Source organism: Prinia subflava, chromosome 11 (genome assembly GCF_021018805.1).
Source record: "Prinia subflava isolate CZ2003 ecotype Zambia chromosome 11, Cam_Psub_1.2, whole genome shotgun sequence".
In the NCBI taxonomy this organism is placed as follows: Eukaryota; Metazoa; Chordata; class Aves; order Passeriformes; family Cisticolidae; genus Prinia; species Prinia subflava.
The window spans coordinates 2,556,072-2,574,634 of NC_086257.1; the positions used below are offsets into that span (position 1 = coordinate 2,556,072).

Below are 18,563 nucleotides of genomic sequence, written 5' to 3' on the forward strand. Positions count from 1 at the left end.
CCAATACAGTTTAAAGAAAGTTTATTCTACCACAGCCTGAACTTTCTGGGTTGGCTTCAAGACAAGGCTACATACTTGTGGAGGATCAGGGAATATCATTACTGATACGAAATTAAAACTTTCCTGAGTTGTCTCTGGAAAGATCAGGGCTTTGTGGAGAAGGAGGGGGGCCTGGGGGTGTGACACGACGGACGTTTTTAAAATGGAGTTCAATAGATGTTTGGGTGCAAAGAGGACAGAGGAGGAGAAAGGAACACAAGAGGCTGGGGAAGAAGATGTTAATAATGCTGGCAGTAGTGCTGTCCATGAAGAGCTGGATTTGGGACAAATGTACCTTACCTGTTTGCCTGAACACCGTGTGAAAGTGAAATTCACTCAGACAGCGTACCTGACATGCTGGCTGTTGTTGAAACTCTGCAAGGTAAGAAATTTTAGTACAACTCTGTGATATTTTTAGTTAAGTTCCTATGTGCTGAAAATACAGATTGATCAAAATCTCTGCTGAAGCATTTGAGAATTCATTACTATGTACCATGCAGTTGCCTTCATGGTTCATTAGTAGCAGGAGCTTTGTAAATGTTGACATTGTGCCCAGAAACAGGTGATCCAACAAGGGAAAATCTGTAGGGGCTACTCATGGAGTACTACACAAAGCAATGCATTAGTAATTGCAAGCCAGTTTATCTCTGTACACTCTTACATGATTGCAAGGGTTTCAAGGTGATTTTAGATTAATTTCTGGGTGCAATTTCTTGTCATGTTCTTTGCTGATTTACATTAATGTCTTGTGTTGGATGAGCATTGGAATGCATTTTAACTCTGAAAATGTGAACCTTATGAAAGTAAAGAACTGGGTGGGGATTTAGAACATTTCTGTCAAGTATAATGGAGTTTTTGAGGTTATGGTGGGACTTATTTTAAATTTCATCTGGCCACATCTAATAGAAATACTTTTGCCTAATGTATTACTGGATAGAGAAGCAAGAAGGCAATTAATGGACCAGGTATAAATGCTATAGTTAATTCCATTTCATTCCTTGCAGAAAGCTGTGTTCAGATCCAAGCAAAGAAACACTGAATTGTACAAAAGTGATATGATTTAAGGTTTTAGGTTTAATCAGAAAAGCACTGAGACATTTGAGCTTCAAATGCTGCTAGTTACAATGGTGTAACAAGGCTGTATCAGTAAATTTAGAATGTATAATAGGTCTTTGTTTCTCTGTTTCTGCATTCAAATCTAACTTGGTAGGCATTTAGTTAATGGGCAGATCACTGTACAGATCAAAACAAATGTCAAGGCAATATTTACTGGCTGTTTTTTTCTTCAGAAGTGTGTGACAGAGGAGATCCGTGATGATGATGATGATGGGGTGGAGACCACAGGAGTAGGACCAGCTGGTGCCTCGGCAGCAGCCTGCCCTCTCTTCTGTGTGTGTGGCAGCTTCGGGGCAGTAGCTGCATCATGTTTTTTGACAGCATAGCTATGCAAAAATATCAAAATGTAAACTGAACACTACTAACAGTGTTATGTGTTGGATTGCTAGAGAGCTTTGTTTCCAAACATGTTCCATATTTGTAGTGTCTTTGCTCTTGTCTGTATGCAGCATTTATCCTGTGGTGCCAATTGCTTGCATTAGGGGGCAGATAGAGACCCTTTCACAGGACTTTTTCTGGTATTTTTTCTGCAGGGATCTTTTTTGAGGCTGACTGAAAAGGGGTAGGAATCCACACAGGGTGGAGTAAAGGGCAGATGCCAGAGCCAAGCTGTGAGGCAGAGTCCTGGTCAGCACACACCTCCTGATGGTTTTGAGGAGTGCTGGTCCAGGGTGGGGAAGGTTGCACCTTGTCTGGTTGCTAATTGGTTTGATTGGTTCTCTTGTGGTTTGAACTATTTGCAACCATTGAGTTTGTAGGTTTTAAGAGGCATACTTGTATTACAGAAAGAGGCAGAACCTCATTTGTGGCTACAAATGTAGTAGTTGGTCTGGGTGTGTGCAAAATACTTCAGCCCCTGGGACTCACTGCCTGTGCATAGATTTTTTTTTTGTAGATTAATTGTGAAGTGTGCACAAAATGTTGAGTGGTCTGCATACAATGGTTTTGCACAATGTGCATGAGTTGTCCTGTAGCATAAATGTTTGTTCCATTTCTTTTGGATAGTTTCTTAGATTACAGGAAGAATTTTTAAAGCATATAAGCTAGAAGAGATGTTTCTGTCTGTGATTTTATGTGCCTGAATATGCCCGTATATTTGTGTAGTGCATTTAAGTTTTTTGAGTTGGGAAGGAACAATTCATACCACTATAAAGTGGAGTGAGGAGAGGTAATGTAGCTTGTTAAAATCACTAATTTCTTCAGAGAGCTTTCTGAGAACCTTACAATGCCCTGGGTAAGCCAAGAGGATAACTAAACCTCTAATTTATTAATGCTTCTTTCTTGCTGAGCTTTCTAAAAGACTGTTCAGATTTGAGACCTCACTTTCTTATTTCCTGACACTCTTCCATGACTTAAATCTCTTCCAAGTCCTAATCCATTCAAAAAGTGCTAATTTTTTGCTCCTTCCCCCTCACAAGAACAAAAGCAGCACAGTGTTGCTTTTTCTCAGGTTCTGCAGCTTGGCAGAACTCAGCAGTGCTGCTGTAGTGGGAGGGGAGGGAAGGCCAGCAGCACTGAAATGGTGCTGCTGTGCTAGAGGCACCTTTGTAACAGCTCCTGTACATCCCCTGCACATCCAAATGTTTGCAGTCCTTGGCTACAGATGGCCCCAGGTACTTGGAAAATATCAGTGACTCCCTGTAACTCCCTATCTGTGCTCCCCCAGAAAGACTTGTGTGTCCTTTGTGTCAGGGGAGCTCACCCTTCTGTAATTAACACGGACAGAATGAGGAGAGGCTGCGTTTAGCAGGTGAGAAACCAATCCGAGTGTGCACTCATGCAATTTGACATGAAGTTTAGTTACAGAATAATCAAATGCCACCAATGTGTCATGGGAACACAGGCAATAAGCCTGTCAGAGTTCAAGGAGCATCTTTGCAGACTGACACTTGGGAAATTCCCCACTCATGTTTCCCTGACAGAGCCTTCCATTTTCAGGGGTCACTATGACTTGTGTGGGGGAAGGAAGAGACTTCAAATCTCTCTTTAATTCAGATTTAACACAAATTTGGTTGAATTGATTCTCTGCTTCAATAGTTTACAGGACTTCAGTAATATTCTGTACCTCTGAATATCAAAACTAGTGGTGATTTCCCTGTTATTTCCTGTACCTCAAGTATTTTCTATCATCTCACCTGGTATTTTTTAACAGTCTAAATCTATACAAAAGGAAAAATAATGGTGAGACAGATCTGTAATTCAATTTCTTCTCTTATCTCTGTATTTTTCATTACTGGGTTCTACAAAGCTTCCAGCTGCTCTTGCTATGAACTTCTACATGCCATGTAAACCCATGAGGAGGGATCCCAAGTGAAAGATTAAACCACTGTCCTATGGTTTAGGATACAGGGACTTAATTCTTAGCTATTCAATAGATGTATCACTCTGAATTCATAGTCTTACTGTCCTTGGCTCAGCTCTTTGCACATAAAGGGGATAGGAAATTTGTTTGATTTTATTTCTTAATTTATTTTGATTTTTTTCTAGTGATTATAAACACTGTAGGGCTGGACTATCTTCCTGTAATTATGGGCAATGGTAAGGTCAGCCTGTGCAACAGTATGGGATGAATCCTTTCCAAGGGGAAAGAGGAGATCTGGTTTTCCTATAATATGAATAAATTTTCTAGCCATTAACCTGTAATCACAAGGAAGTATAGGGGCACTACCTGCCTTTTTTGTACCCCTTTGAGGAAAAAAGGGGTGCAGGGAGGCAATTTTTAGCTCTTTCTTAGGTGCTGACTTCTGAAAGATCTTCTGTGAAAGTGTGGCCACCTTTGGAGGTGACACTTGTGTTTACCACACCAACAGGGTGGAAGCTCCAAGACTTAGGTGGTTTCTTCAGGAGAGGGTTTTCTCTGGATTCTGAGGGACAGCCCCTAAGGAAATGGCTCTGTGAAGGGAGAGAAGGCTGTCAGACTTGTAACAATTTTATAGAGGTTAGATGCAATTGTTGCCTGACAAACACGATGCTGCTCTGGTTTTAACAATCCCCATGTACTCTGTGAGAACATGTAACTACTGTAAGCTTTAAGCATGAAAACATTGGGTCTGGAAAACCAAATTTGAGATTCCTATGTCTTTTTGAGTTCTTTTTCAACATGGCTTATTATGGTCACAGGAAGATTTTGACAGAGGAAGGAGCTGGACCTTGATACACAGAATGTGGGACATGGGTTTAGCCAGTGGACAGGTCACACTGTCCACACAGTGGACAGGACCAAAAATTCTGTGAGGAGACTTGGCTGACTCCCTTCACAGCTACCTTAAGAGTTTGTTGGAAATTCAAGAAGGGGTGGGTTTTTTTTGTTTTCTTGTGGTTGTTTGTTTGTTAGATTGTTTTGGTTTTTTTTTTTTTTGTTGTTGTTGTTGGTTTTGGCTTTTTTGTGGTTTTTTTATTGGTTTTGATGTTGTTGTTAGTTTTAGTTTTGTTTTGTTTATTTTTGTTATTTGATACACTTACATGGTCTTGCTGCATATCTAACTCCTTCCTAGTAACTTTTGAACATTCTGGCCCATCTCAACAATCTCAAAATTTGAATGAGGTAGAAGTTAACAGAGTTCACAAGCAGGTAGTCAGGGAGTGAAAATAGACTTAGGTAATGCTCCTCCTGAGGGAAAGGCTCCTTCATAAACTGTCCCTTATTAAACAGAAATTTTGTAAAATGATTCCATTTCCACTCTGGAGAACTGCAGAGCTGTAAGAAAGAGGACTCTGTTGGGTCAGCTGCTTGCAGAAATACATGTTTTCTCAGTAAAGTGGTTTTTGTTTGGCTATTAATGGAACACCACTGAAGCCTACTGTTTGTCTTCAGTCCTCAGAGTAAATGCCAAGAAGTGGCTTTAAGCAGTGCAACTTGAGACAACTAAAGAGGGATGTTTTGCAGAAAGCTTTAAACATTCCCTGCCCCCTCCCTTTGGAACACTGACTTTTTAAGCTTTCAGCCAGAAAAATCAACCTCCTTTCACTCATTTGGTCAAAACTTCCAATATTTTATTTAGGGTCAGGCTCTGAGGGCAAACAGTCTGATTAGATACACTTAACTCCTAAAACATCATAAGCTGTTCTATGGGGCTTGTTTTGTTTAGGGGTAATATTTCTGAATCTGTTTTCCTTTAATTTATGCTCCAATTTTCTGGATTCCTTTGGGCCAGAAATATTTAAACAGTCTGTTTTATATTGGAATAGTACTTGCAGTGCTGGGTAGAGCTGAGTGTTGTAGAGAGACAAAGCAATGAAAATAGAAAACATCAGAGGGGAAATTGGAATGCATTGAACCTGACAATGAGCTTGGTTCAGATTGGTTTCTCATTCTGGGCAGAGATTCAGTTCTTTATGGGCAGTGTAAACCATTCAGCATGTGCTGGGGGCTGTGACTTCTTCCTTTCTCCACTGCAAAACACCAGGAATTGAAAATTTTCCAGTATCTTTAGTATTCATCAAGCTGCCTCGTGGATCCAGCTCTGAGCTACCAGCAGTGTGTTCAGAGTGCAGGCTGTGAAAGACTGATGTGCAGAAAGGTTTCAAAACATTCTTTCTACACCTGGGGAATGATTGCTGGAAAAGCCAGCCACATTCCTTGTTAACAACCTCATTCTCTTAAAATTATCACACCTTCACTTACAGGGGAGAATGTGTTCAACAGCTGCTTTTCAGCAGAGCCGCCTTTCTCAGCTACCACAGTTGTCAAAAAACACCATCAATCAAAGCTGCATTATTTTCTTTATACTATTAATTGAAGCCCAGTTCCTGTAACAAACCTGCAGGCTCCTGCAGCACTGCTGCTCATGAATCAGGGCAGAGCTTTCTTGCTGAATTGTGACTTGATGATTAGCTTAAAAAAATTAACTGAAATCCTGCATGACTAACAGAGAACACAGGGCGGATTAAGAACCTGCAAGCAGATGACTGAGAACAAATCACTTCTTGTGTACTCTGGAATATTTGATGCTCTTCCTAGAAAGTGTCTCATTATTACAGAAATCTAAGAAGGTGCTGTATTTTTTTTCTCCTCTTGATGTTTTATGTTGGAAGAAAAGCAGAACTGGTATTGGAAAGAGATAAAACTTCTCACTTGATGCTTCAAGTGTGATGGCCCAAATGTGATTATTTACAAATCTAGATGGAAACTGGCAAATAAGGAAGAATTTGTGCTGTTAAAAGCCTTTAAAAAGGTGTTGCCAGATAGCAAAATGTATAATTACTCACAGGAGTACTTGGGCAGGGCAGTTTTAAAAGTTAGCTCTATCACTCTACCATTCAGGAGCAAGGAGTGAAATACAATTTCCATTTCCAAATAACAATAAAAGTATTCATTTTACACACTGGAGTTTGATTTTCTTTGGCAACTTGCATTTGCTCTGAGAAAGAGTGTATCTAAGTGCAAAAAAGCTATTCTTGGTAGAATCATCAACCTTCAATCATACTAACCCCAATTTCTATAAAAATGTTGTAGAATAATACAGATAATTGAAAACAAACAAACAAAAAGCAAGCAACTTTTATCCCTTTGCTTTGAATATTAATAGATATATTGCATTTTTCCCTTAATCAAAGGTAGGTTTTGTTCTATAGCTTTGTTTTTGGATGAAATCCATGAATTTATTTGTAGATTACAGAAAATAATATAATTTTGGTTACAGTCATTATAAGTCAACTGTCATTTAAATTCTACCATAAGAAGTCAGCACTGCCATTGTCTTTAGCCATTCCAGTTGACTCTCTGTGTTAATATAAGTGAGACCAACTAAGGCAGACAAGGTCAGTATAAAATGCACTTATATGGATGTTAGTGATGTGAATCTATCCCCTGGACAGCACCTGGAAAAGCTGGCTAGTAAGATGTGTTGCAGAGTTGTTTACTAAAACCTCATATACTGATTAACAACATATTCTGGTGGCATGTATGAGACAGGAAATTAACAGGATAAAAATACATCTTTTTATGGCTCCTTCTGTATTTTCTACCTTTTCCTGGTAATTATGTTTGATGTCATTCCCCAGAAAGCAGTATCAATGCCCTATAGTAAATTATATGGGAAAGAATGTCATAGTCTTTTTTTTATACTTTGTGTCCCTTCAGAGCTAAACTGCAAAGAATTGGGGGTGAGAAAACCCAGCATTTGGAAAACATTTTGTGAATGTTTCTGTGCTGCCAAAGCAGACAGATAGCTTTCATGCTCAGACACAAAGTTATGGGGTGGGGCAGGCAGAAGGGATTAATGCTGTTTCCATATGAATAAGTAGGGGCTTTTTTTGGTATTATTTGCTGTAATCCTATTAGCACAATGGACAAGCCTAGTACAGTTTGGTAGCCAGTCTCTCCCTGCTGGAAGAGGGACCAGGCCCTTAAGGTGTGGTGAGAAGTGCGTGGGTGATAAACTAGAATGTGCAAAAAATACTAATGTCAATGGTCAGGAGACAGTAACTCTCATAATGTTGCCAGTTCAAGTTTTCAAACTGGCATTTTTTCCCTTGAATTCCCAGCTCCTGGAGGTGTGTGCCTGCATGAGGGTCTGATTTTAAAAACCCTCAAATTTTCAGGAAAACTGAAATACCAATTTGCAATGGAAAGTTCTTAAACAATGAATCTTTCATCCTTGGACTTGTCAATCATCTTTCAAGTGTTTTAGGGCTTGGATCAGCTTGTAAAAGATGCTGATTATAATAGCTGCTGGATTGACTTTTTTCTTTGCTTAGCCCAAATAAAAATTCAAAATGCATGAGTATAGCAGTATTCATCAGAAAAGTGCAGGCTTTCATTTCACTTCCCACATAAATAGCTGGCCAAGATGCCCAGCAGAGAGAGAGAGCGAGGGGACTGACATCAGCAAAATGCAATGGAACCAGGAGAAAACCTCCTAAAAACCCCCTAAAAAAACAGAGTGAGAGAGACAGAAAGGGTAAAGAAAAAAAAAAGGAGGAAAAAATTTGCATTTCAGCTGCTAGCAGCAAAGGCTTCCAGAGCAAATCTGCACACAAGACATCCGGGGAACTGTAGTGGTCATAAATGGTGGAAGGTTTCCCATTGTCCATCAGACCAGTGTTTGCCCCTCTCCAAAGGCAACCACTGCCTGTTGGATTGTGAGGGTGACAACACAGGGTGGCACTAATTTTAAAGAGTGATCTCACTCTTTAAAATTAAGAGTGATCCTACAGAATGTCCAATCTTGCTGAAACCAGGGCCATGCATACATCTTTTTTTCCATGGATGTGTGCTCTTTTTATCCCTTTTGCTTCCAAGCACCTGTCAGTCCTGAGACAATGGAACCTTTGGCTCCACGCTCCTGTGTTCAGAGGTCCAGTGCAGAGAGATGTTTATTTTGTGTTGGGGACGACTAATATGGGTCCCCAGGGGAGCAGCAGCGTGGCTGGAGCCAGCGTTTATCCAAACCCTGATCTCTGGAAGCACAGACTGTGGATTGATGTCCATCCCACAGCACTACCTTCCCATGTGTGCTCAACCCAAATGTACATTTCCAGTTCAGTAGAGTTCATCCTTTCCAGACTGAGAAATGTGCACAATCCTGTGTGAGCACACCGAAGATTTCGGTTCACCCCTGTTCCTGCTTCAAGCTTCCAACAGGGCCTTGGATAAACTGCTTCATCTCTGCATCAGTTCTTCATCTTAAGGGAAAACTTGCTTATTCCCACCAGATGTACACAGCTCTTTGGGATAAAGGAGGTGCCTGTGTGCCTTGCACAGCAAGTCTCTGACAGGGGCAGCAGCCTGCAGCTGTCACTGCATTACAAAGAGCAGGTGAAATGGGAAATGACCTGCTCATTAGCATTAGAGAGGAAGTGAAATTTGAATGACACCTGCAATTTACAAGTTAAAAAACATCCAAAATTAATGGAACAGTTAAGTTTTCAGATTAGATTTATTTTAAAATTATGTAATAAAAAATGGTAGGATGTTGCTGGTTTTGGTTTTTTGGTTTTGTGTGCCTTTTTGGTGGTGTTCATGCCTTGAGCAGTTCCAACCTCTAATTACTTGTTTATTAGTCCGTTTCTTCCACCCACACACACACACAGTTGTAGCAACACAACTCTTAGCAAGTTGCACAAGTGGAAGAGTAGACATGTCTGGAAATCTAATTTCTGTCTCACTTGGCCCAGTAAATTTTCTCTTCTGTGGAAGTGCCATGTTTCAGAGCACAGTCCCACAAGCAGGGCAGAAACAAGTGGGAATATTTTTCAGCTGGAAGTTCCTTACACTGTCATTGCCCCAAGAGCATGAGGCTATACCACGCTCCCATTCGCTGTCAGAAAGTCTTTCCAAGAAAACCAAACCTACCGAGACAAGGTCAGGACCTGTGTTGTAAAATATACACCAACTGTGAAAAGATTCAGGTTCTATTCTGTTAAATTATCAGAGAGAAGTCATTTCAGTCAAAGGAGAAACCCCAGTGCCTCAGGGTTATTTACATGTTGTGTTTGATCCTGATATGGCTTTGCTCTTTCCCTGAACAGCACCAGGAGTGAATTATCATCACATGAAAAATACATCGTTAGAGGCAGGAACTATTTTTATTTGCAAGTTCTTCAGATTAAGTACAGAACTCATGTGACTGTGTAATGGCTTATAAAGTGTGCAGAATCAAAAACGTATTCTTCAGAAATCTTATAACTTCATTTGTCTTCAAATATGTGATCCTTGATGATGTGAAATGGTTTAGAAAACATTAGCAGTGGATTTTTCTTTGTTTGTTTTATTTTCAGAGTATCAGAGCGAGGCTTCTGAAGCTAGGTTTTCTTTTTAGTGGTTTACTACTGCCAATACAAAAACATTAATTCTTTATAAAAAAAGAAACAAGGTGAAAGAACACGCTAAAAATGAGCATGGAGAAAAGTGGATAGTGTTGACGGCTATTTTAGAATAAATTTCAGGAAACTTTGTTGTTCAGGGATAAACTAATTTTGCTTTAAATGAAAATCTATTTATTTGAACATGTATCCCTTCAAGAATTATCTTTGCAAATGGTTCACTCCCTTCTTCTCATTTTTATGAACCCCTTTGCAGTTTATCCTAAAGCTCCCCAGACCTGTTCTAAGAGAGAGGTTTTATGTGAGTGTTAAAAATGGAGGCTGAAACTGTGGGAAAGGACCTCCCTGAGAAGAACAGGCACTTCTCCAGAGAAACAGTGGGGCACTTGCTTCTAGGAGGATTCAGAGCTCCCGTAACCTTGGTGTACAGCAGGGTGCTGTAAGTCTACACCTACCTATATCTCAGCCCAATAAATAAAGGCACATAGTGGAATCTGTGACCCTACGGTTGGATTTACCACCACTCACAGGACCATGATCAATTTTCCAAGTTCTTCTATTATATTATTTTCTATCTTTCTTTAAAAATAGAAAACAACTTTTCTTTTGGCCTTGTAAAATCTTAAAGAATATTATCAAATTATCATTACTTAAGGGAGATTTTTGGGATGGAGGGGTTTTACTCCTATGAGTGAAAGATTATGCATAGACTACAGTGTTACTGTAGCTGAGGATCTTCATCCTCATCTTAAAGGTCACAGTTTCTGTGGAACCCATGAGGTGGGAAAGGTCCATATAGAAAAAGAAATCTGGGAAAATATGTCTAAGGAATGGAGTTTGGGATCACTGTTTAGAATAGATCATCAACTGTTTTTTTGTAAGGCATCAGTATTGGAGATGGGCAAAGTGACTTAAGGCAGAACCTTCAACTTGAAAGTTTTATTTTACTTTTTCCTTTCCAATGCAAAGTTCAAGCCAAGTTCACTAAAGTTTGTGAACCCTTCAGCAACACTTGGCTAAGTTGCAAGCCTGAAATTTTATGTGGTTTGGGTGCAAATCAGGATGGGTTTGACCCCAAGCCACTTGAAACAGAGCACTTCTGGCCACATGTAGCTCTGCATTTCAGCCTCCTTTGCAGCCCAGACCTAGACTTGCCCAGAGGGAAGCTGTGGCTGAAAGCCCTGTGGATGGTGCCCACTGCACTTCTCACTGGTTTTTCACAGAAATGGTGAGCACTGTGTGCTTGTCCTGGGTGGGCTCCAGTCCAGCCAGAGGGTCATCATAGACATCCCTATGCCTAAACTTCAGAGCAGAAGGGACAGCATGTGCATCTCACCCAGATTTCCACAGAGAATTTTCTTCAGAACAGGCTCCTTCTTGGTGAAAGCAAAAATAATCCCAAAGGGTGCCCATTGGCTCTCTTCCTAGGAATTACCAGGAATTTTTCAAAAATTAACCTGTAATGACTTTTTGACCTGGAGAAGTAGATTCCTTCAGATAAGTCTAAAAGTTTTTTCACTTCTATTCTGTGTAGTGCATGGTCTGGGGAAAATTTCTTGTAGAAGCCACAAGTTGGTTCCTGCAGGTCTCAGGGATTTCTTTGTGCACTAACCACAATCTGGATACCTGCCATGATGGTAGAGTCAAACCTTTGGTAACCCAGAATGAGCAAATGCTGGTCTTGTCTTGGTGCTAAAGACCTGAACATCTGTTAAATAGCTAGATAAGATGTTATTAGTAATTGTTAATACAGTAACTTATTGTTATAAATGCTGAGAGGACTTTTACAAAAGCTATTATGGAGTGACTTTATTTTGCTGCCAAGTAGTAGTGCATTATTTTGTGACATTGGATATCCTTTCTCCTTTCTTACATTGAGTTGAACAACCTTGAAACTCCAGCTAAACAAGTCTCCAAACTTTCTGAATTTGTATGGAATGACTAAGCTTTGGCTGAGGGTTTTCTGACATGGTAATGTCTGTTCATGTCTTTTCCTGGCTTCCTTTCTTCTCTGTGAAGGGCAAGCTCATGAATAAGATGACTGGGAAATAAATGCCAGCAACTTTAATGTAATGACATGAGGAGTAAGCAGCTCTCATGGCAGTGTTTTAAAGAGTTGTAATCACTCTTTTCAGAGCCTCCTCCTCATAGAGAATTCTTGGGACATGCTCTGTCTGTAAAATGCTAAACCCCAAGGGCCCAAGTGAGGCACAGGTTTTGGCTTTCCTAGTGAGAAATAGGTGGGTTACTTCCCCTGTCACCTGTATGCAGTTGTCACTTAAATATTGCATCCGTTGTCCCTTGAGCAGTGGCTGAGAAAACGTGGCTGTCCAGCCCTTGGTAGAGGCAGATGCTGCTGCTTAGCTGTAATTACTCATCTGTGACCACTTTTCAGGTGACACGAGCCCGATAGGTTTTAATCTTTATGCAGCAAGCATTCAGAAAAAGGCTGCCTGGATTTTTCCTTTTATGGTCTCTACCTCTACGATAACTGACAATCATAGAGGCAAACTTTGGATATGGAATAAATTTATAGAACTAGGATTGCACAGTTTTGAAATATTTCAGTTTGCTGCTAAACTGTCCAAATGTGGTTTTGATGTATGCACTTTGAAACTGTTTTGTTCCATAGCCCACAGTGAAATCTAGCATTCAAAGCAATTCGACATTGTGAAGTGCTATTTTTAGTATATTTTGATACAAATCAACTTCTATTATCTCTTTTCACTTCCAAAAAATACTTCTATTAAAACCCAAACAAACCTAAGACTGTGATTTTGCAGCAGTGACAGGTTATATGTGCATATAGGTAGTACAAGGTAGAATTTACTACAACACTGTCTCTCCACCAGCCTGTGTTCACCTTTGCTTGCTACCTCTGTCTGTGCTTTTCTTTCCAGACCAGTCTCAGCTTCCAGCCCTTGAATGCCTGCCTCCCCTGCCCACGTGGGTGTTGATTATCTTTAAGAATTTCCTTTTTCAAGTTCTTCTTTTCAGACACAAGTACTTCTAAACAGGGTGTGGCTTACACCTGTTCTGGTGGCAGATTTGGGACTTCTTAAAGCAAAGTTCTCATCAGAAATGTTACATTGTGCTGGACTTAATTACATCTAAGACAGTGTTAGTACATTTTCACAAGATAAACAGATTTCTTTTCTCAGAGAATGACTTGTACCAGGTACTGCCAAGCACTTCAAGCTGATCTGCTAAGCAATAAAGTGTTTGGGACTCGCTTATGATCTGACACTAGAGTTTTCTAATGCTCACAGTTTAGGGAGCTACACCTGACTTATATCACTGTGAAGTCAGAGCATGGTTAGCCATTTATATAAAGTTAGCCTCACAGAGCTTCCAAACTAAAATTTTTGTTTTAGAAGTTCTTCTGAATCCCAGTCCAGAGTGAGGTTTTCATGTGGGAGCGCCACATAACATAATTACTGTTTCAGAGGGTGTGTGATCTTAAAGAGAAATGGAGAGGGCATTAAAGCACACACACTAACTGGGGCTCTGGTGGGCAGGAATTCTGCTCCCATCTTTTTTTGCAGTGTGTATAGATAGTGCCCTCCTGTCTCTTTTATACTGAGCTTCTCTCTAAGTAACTACTTAAGTTAGGTTTTCCTTTCCTGTTTAACTGTTAGCTTTTCCCTCTCTTCATTTAACCCACCCTCTCAGAAAGAGTCCTGAATACATAAAAAGCTTTTGCAGTGTGCCCTGAAGCATGTCTGCTGATGAAGCACATACAATGTAATTATGGATAGCACGATGCAGCATCATGAAGTGCCTTTGTTTACAGCTTCTCCATCAGGAGAGTATAATGAACGGATTCACTGAGGAAATCCAAAAGCAGATGCCTTTGGCTGGCTCCTGTTGTTTTCTTTTTGGCAAAGACAGAGGGACGAATCTGCTTCTGGGACAACCCCACTGAAGTCAGATGAGTTACACCAGGCAGAAACTGGAACTTTTTTCTTTTCTTCTTCTTTTATTTTTTTTCATTTTATTTTGTAATTTTGTTTTGTTTTGTTTTAAGAACGCAGTTTCCAGGTCTCTTTTCCCTGATTGTCAGAATTTCTCTTTCCACAGAAAGCCTATGAGAAAAGACTGTCTGCTTCTAAAAAGGTAGGATATTCTCTTAGTCACTAATAGCTAATTTCCTCAGCTGTATAATATGTTCTGTATATATTGACCAATGGATGTAATAATAAAATTAATATCCAGCTATATTTATAAAATACTAAAAAGCTAAAATGTTTATTACTGAATGGGACAGTAAGAACAGATTGTGCTGTGAGAATGCAGTACTAACACACAGCTGTGTTGCTTCAAGGGCGTAAGGTGTGCTCAGAGCTGGCCTAGGCCAGCATATGGTATCACCTTGAAATGTGTACTCATACCTGGCATGTACTGAGGTGTAACACTGGGCAAAGCTTCTGAGGGCAGATGTCTGTGAAAGCAGCCCATTTCACATGTCTGTGAAATCTTTAGGGAAGAGAAACCTGTGGCAACTCATGGTATCATGCATATTTGCAAGTGATAATCTTTGAAACAAGTTTATTAGGTAAACCTGGAGTTGCACAGTGTAATAACAGAAGCTAGCAGGACTGCTGCTGCCTTCTGCTTGCTCGTGCAGGGACCATATTTCTGTTTTTTTTTCTTCTGGAGGCCTGAATGGTGCCTCTCACATAAAATCTGCCATTTACAATTTGCCTTTTGCAGAGGCTGCCTTTGTGCTCACACAAGGAGCTGGCAGGAGCGCTGACCTCCCCGGAGCAGAGCTTGCCAGCACTGGCTAATCAATATTCAGTGGAGCTGGCTGCTCATTGCCGAGCCATTGATTATCTCTGGGTCACTCCCCCTGGGTGTCACTTCCCAGTCTCTTGCCTGTACCTCCCCTCCACCCCCCGTTCCAGGCTCCCAAGAGGAAAGAGTGCTGGGATGGAAATGAGGTTCCATTCAGGATCTGAATAGTTTGTCATCAGATGTCAAAGCAGTCCTTCCAAAGAAGGTGATTGCCTCACTGCCAAATTTTTGTTTATACCAGTTTTGTATTTTTAATTTCTGGGATACTTTTAATGATTGCCAGCTGTAGCACTAGGAAGCTGAAACATTAGATGTATTTGACTCAGGCAGGTTGCACTAAGCCTTGGTTTCCTATGACCAAAGAAAAAACCCACAACTTTTGCACAGCTGTAGGTGACCTGTCTGACCCCTTGCATGGAAGGGGAGAGCCATGATTTCATATTCCATGCTATTCAAAAGTAAATGAACAGGGAGACTCATAGTAATGTAAAAACATGGCACAAACCCCTGTTTGCTGGTGTGCCCTGCTCAGAGCATACCCAATTACTCTCTAATACAGGAGAGGAGGCCAGTGTGATTTGTGTGGCACAATATCTGTCCATTACCCTAAAGTGAGTTTGGTAAAATATTATTACAAAGTCTCTCCTTTTAAATGTGAATTTTCCACTTAAGGCTGTATTCAGTCACTAATACAGCAGTAGAGAACTGTGAAATAAATATGCAAGTCTAAACACTTGAATTCATTAGGAGTAATAGAATCCAGGTATATAGACTGATACAAAAGAGTTACTGAAAGAATAGTTTGATTTGGTTACCTTGATTATTAATAAAACATTAACAATCACGGTGGAGATTACAGGGCAAAAAGGCAAGATCTCAAGGGAGGGGATTGGAAAAGTGGAGCTAGGAGGCAGAAGGATAATGGAAAGGCGCTTGGCACAAAAGAATTGTATTCCTATCTCCATGACACTGCTCAGTTCAAGTCAGTGCCCTTTCCAAAGAGCAGAAACTGCACTGTGTTATAAATTGTCTGTGTTTGCAGAATTGAGCTTGCAGTTGATGGGCGGTAATTCAGTGTCCAGCTTCCTGATTGTAATAAGGAGATTGAAAGTCAGTAGCTCTCAAGCTTTATCCTTCTTGTCTCTTCTTAGTTTGTATTTGAGACATCACTAAATCCAAGCCAGACACCTCTGTCTGAACAGGATTAGAGTCAGCAATGCAAGTCAAAGCACAGTGGAAGTTACTAAGCCTGTGAAGGTGAGCCTCTGTTCTTGTCCTGCCCTTACACTGAGGGAGGAGCTGTTTCTGCATGGGGAGCAGACCTGCTCTCTGCTTCTGGCTTTGTGCTGAGTGCTCCTGTAGTGGCTGGCAGTGCTCACTGGTGGTGGAACAACACCTCAGCCACTCCTGGTCAGTGCCTTGCACTGCTGTATGGTTCCTCTCACAGAGAGGGCTGGGGTTTGTCAGGTGCTGAGGCTTTAGCCCGTGTCTCCAAGGGCTTGTTCAGCAGCCAGCACTGTGACTGTTGCCAGTCCTGTCCGCTGATACAAACCAGAGAGATGATGACAGAGATGTGGAAAATGGCAAACTGGCATTAACTAGGGTTTGTTTAGCCAAGGGGGTTTCCTGTCAGCTCCCCATCTTCCTGAACAAGGCATGTGGCACAATGGACCCGTCTGACTGCCAGGGAAGGTTTGTTTAATCATAATTAAGAGGTTAAAGTGAAAGTGGACAAGGGAGAGATAGTTCCTCAGCTGACAGAGAGGGAGCTGTCCCTGGCACAGCATCCCGTGTCCCTGGCACCGCATGCCATCCTTTTTCTCAGGAAGTACTTTCTTTTTGGTATTAGTTGCCAGCCCTCTGGCATTGGTGTTTGGGCTGTTGTCTGTAAAAAGGCTCTGTTGCTACTAAAAGGAGAAGATCCCTGCGACATGGGTTTGTAATAAGTTTGGAACCAATGACATTTACATCCAGTTTGTCTTTCAGCTGTCTTTAACACACCTGAGACATACTTAAAGGATGAGGTGAAGGGCTAATATGTCATGATTAGAGAGTATTATCAGTGTATTACAAAGGAAATCTTAACAGAGAGCCTACAGTTCCTATTCCTCTGCTTGGCAGAACCTTCCTGTCCCATTTATATTTACATGACCCTGTAGCAATCACTGCACTGCTAGAGGCAAATACTGAGGGGAATGTGTTTCTAGCTATTGCTGTCGATGGAGCAAAGTAAGTCAGCATTTTGGCACCAAACTGTTCACACCAATCACCAGCAAATCTATCTGATGTAGCAGGAATATCTGTCCTGCATCTCCTTTCCATTTGTGCTGTAGGATGTCGTGAGTGTTTAGGGAACCAGAGTTCTCTTGGGGCTGCAGTGAGAGCCTGTGGGTTCAAGAGCAGTGACCTCTTTGTGAAACACTGTATGAAAATTCTCCAAAGATACATGAAATGCCCCTGAAGCCATCTTATGTGTTTGGCAAGTAAAATGTAATTGGAGTACAGTCACATTTTCCTTCTGGGTTCTTCATTATGCTGATTATGCCTACAAGCTGCACAGACATTCAAAGTGATAGAAAACAAAGATTTCATAATGATGACTGAGAATGTATTATGTTAAACATGAGAAACCTATATTTGTTTCAAGCATGTGGTTTTTTTAGTGGAGAAAAAGTGTGTGTTTCTGTCCTGGCAGCAAATGTGGAAGGAGAACACAGAGGTAAACTGTGTAAAGTCTTTTTGTCAAGTCACACATCAGTGTGGTCATGAAGACTAAATAACTGTAGGACAGAGGACAAGTTTGTGTACTCAGTGTAGCAATCATGAAACATCCTGTGGAATTCATGAGTGTCAAATAAAATTTTGAAAGATCAAGAAAACTTTAACACTGGCAACAGTGTTATATTTGCATTTTTTAAAATGCCTCTCTCAAATAGATGTGAAATAATGGCTGATATTTTGGGCTATGTGGATTTTCAGAGCAACTGTAGGTCAGTGTAGGTCGGTTCTCTGCATATTTCAGACTGTTGTGGTATAGGTTTGAACAAGTGATTCAGTTCATATTGGAGATAGCTGCAGCTCCTGAACACATTTGGACCTCATTTTATTACAGGACTCTATGGAAAGCCTTAAAAGGCACCATTCCTGCCTCTAAGTAATAAAACTCCAGCATCCAGAATTGTGTGTAGGGCCAGGCTTTGGTAGCAGGCTTGTTGTGTACATACTGTTACATGCCCTCACACTGTTCTGTACTCACCTTTAAAAGACTGGGCAGAAAGAATTTTCAGTAATCCTTGCCCCCAGGCAGTGGGCTGTGTCAACTGTCAGTGCTAAAGTCAACATTTCCCATTATAAATCAAATGTATTTCTAGTAGATAGAGATGAGCTGTTGTCCTGCATTACCACATACTGTCTTTGATTAAATACTAGTAAAAAGGCCCACTAAATAATCTACCTAGTGTGTTTGTAACCTCAATTATGAAAACAAAGATCTACATGATAACAATCGTATGATAACAAGGATCTGTGCTACAGATCTGTGTTGTCTTCCATTTTGAAGTTATGCCAAGCATTTTTTCCTGAGTTGATGAAGTGTAGTGTTGGTTATTCTCTGTTTGCTGTCAGTGCAAGCTCTGCAAACAAAGAGAGAGTCTGGATTCATTTGCCTGCAGTTAGAACTTGCTTTCATTCTGGTGCTTCAAAGGCTGTTGTAGAAGGAGTACAGTGGTGGTGTGTGCATCTCAGTTCACAGCAGGTGGAATTGCTGCATGCAAGGATTATGTTGCCATGAATTTTCCTGGTTTGCTGAGCGTTCATATTAAAGGAGAAACGTGCAGTTTCTCACG

General features: G+C 40.7%; 1 protein-coding gene across 1 annotated transcript in view; it reads left to right on the forward strand.

Annotated features, from left to right (window-relative positions):
- Window positions 1–278: 278 nt before the first annotated feature.
- The window catches only part of ARHGEF4 (Rho guanine nucleotide exchange factor 4), a 213,670-nt gene continuing 195,385 nt past the window's right edge, over window positions 279–18,563 (forward strand). The window contains exon 1 of the mRNA XM_063407860.1: window positions 279–421. Within this exon, the coding sequence (XP_063263930.1) occupies window positions 329–421 (93 nt within the window). The 5' untranslated portion in view covers window positions 279–328. The remainder of the gene's footprint in view (window positions 422–18,563) is intronic.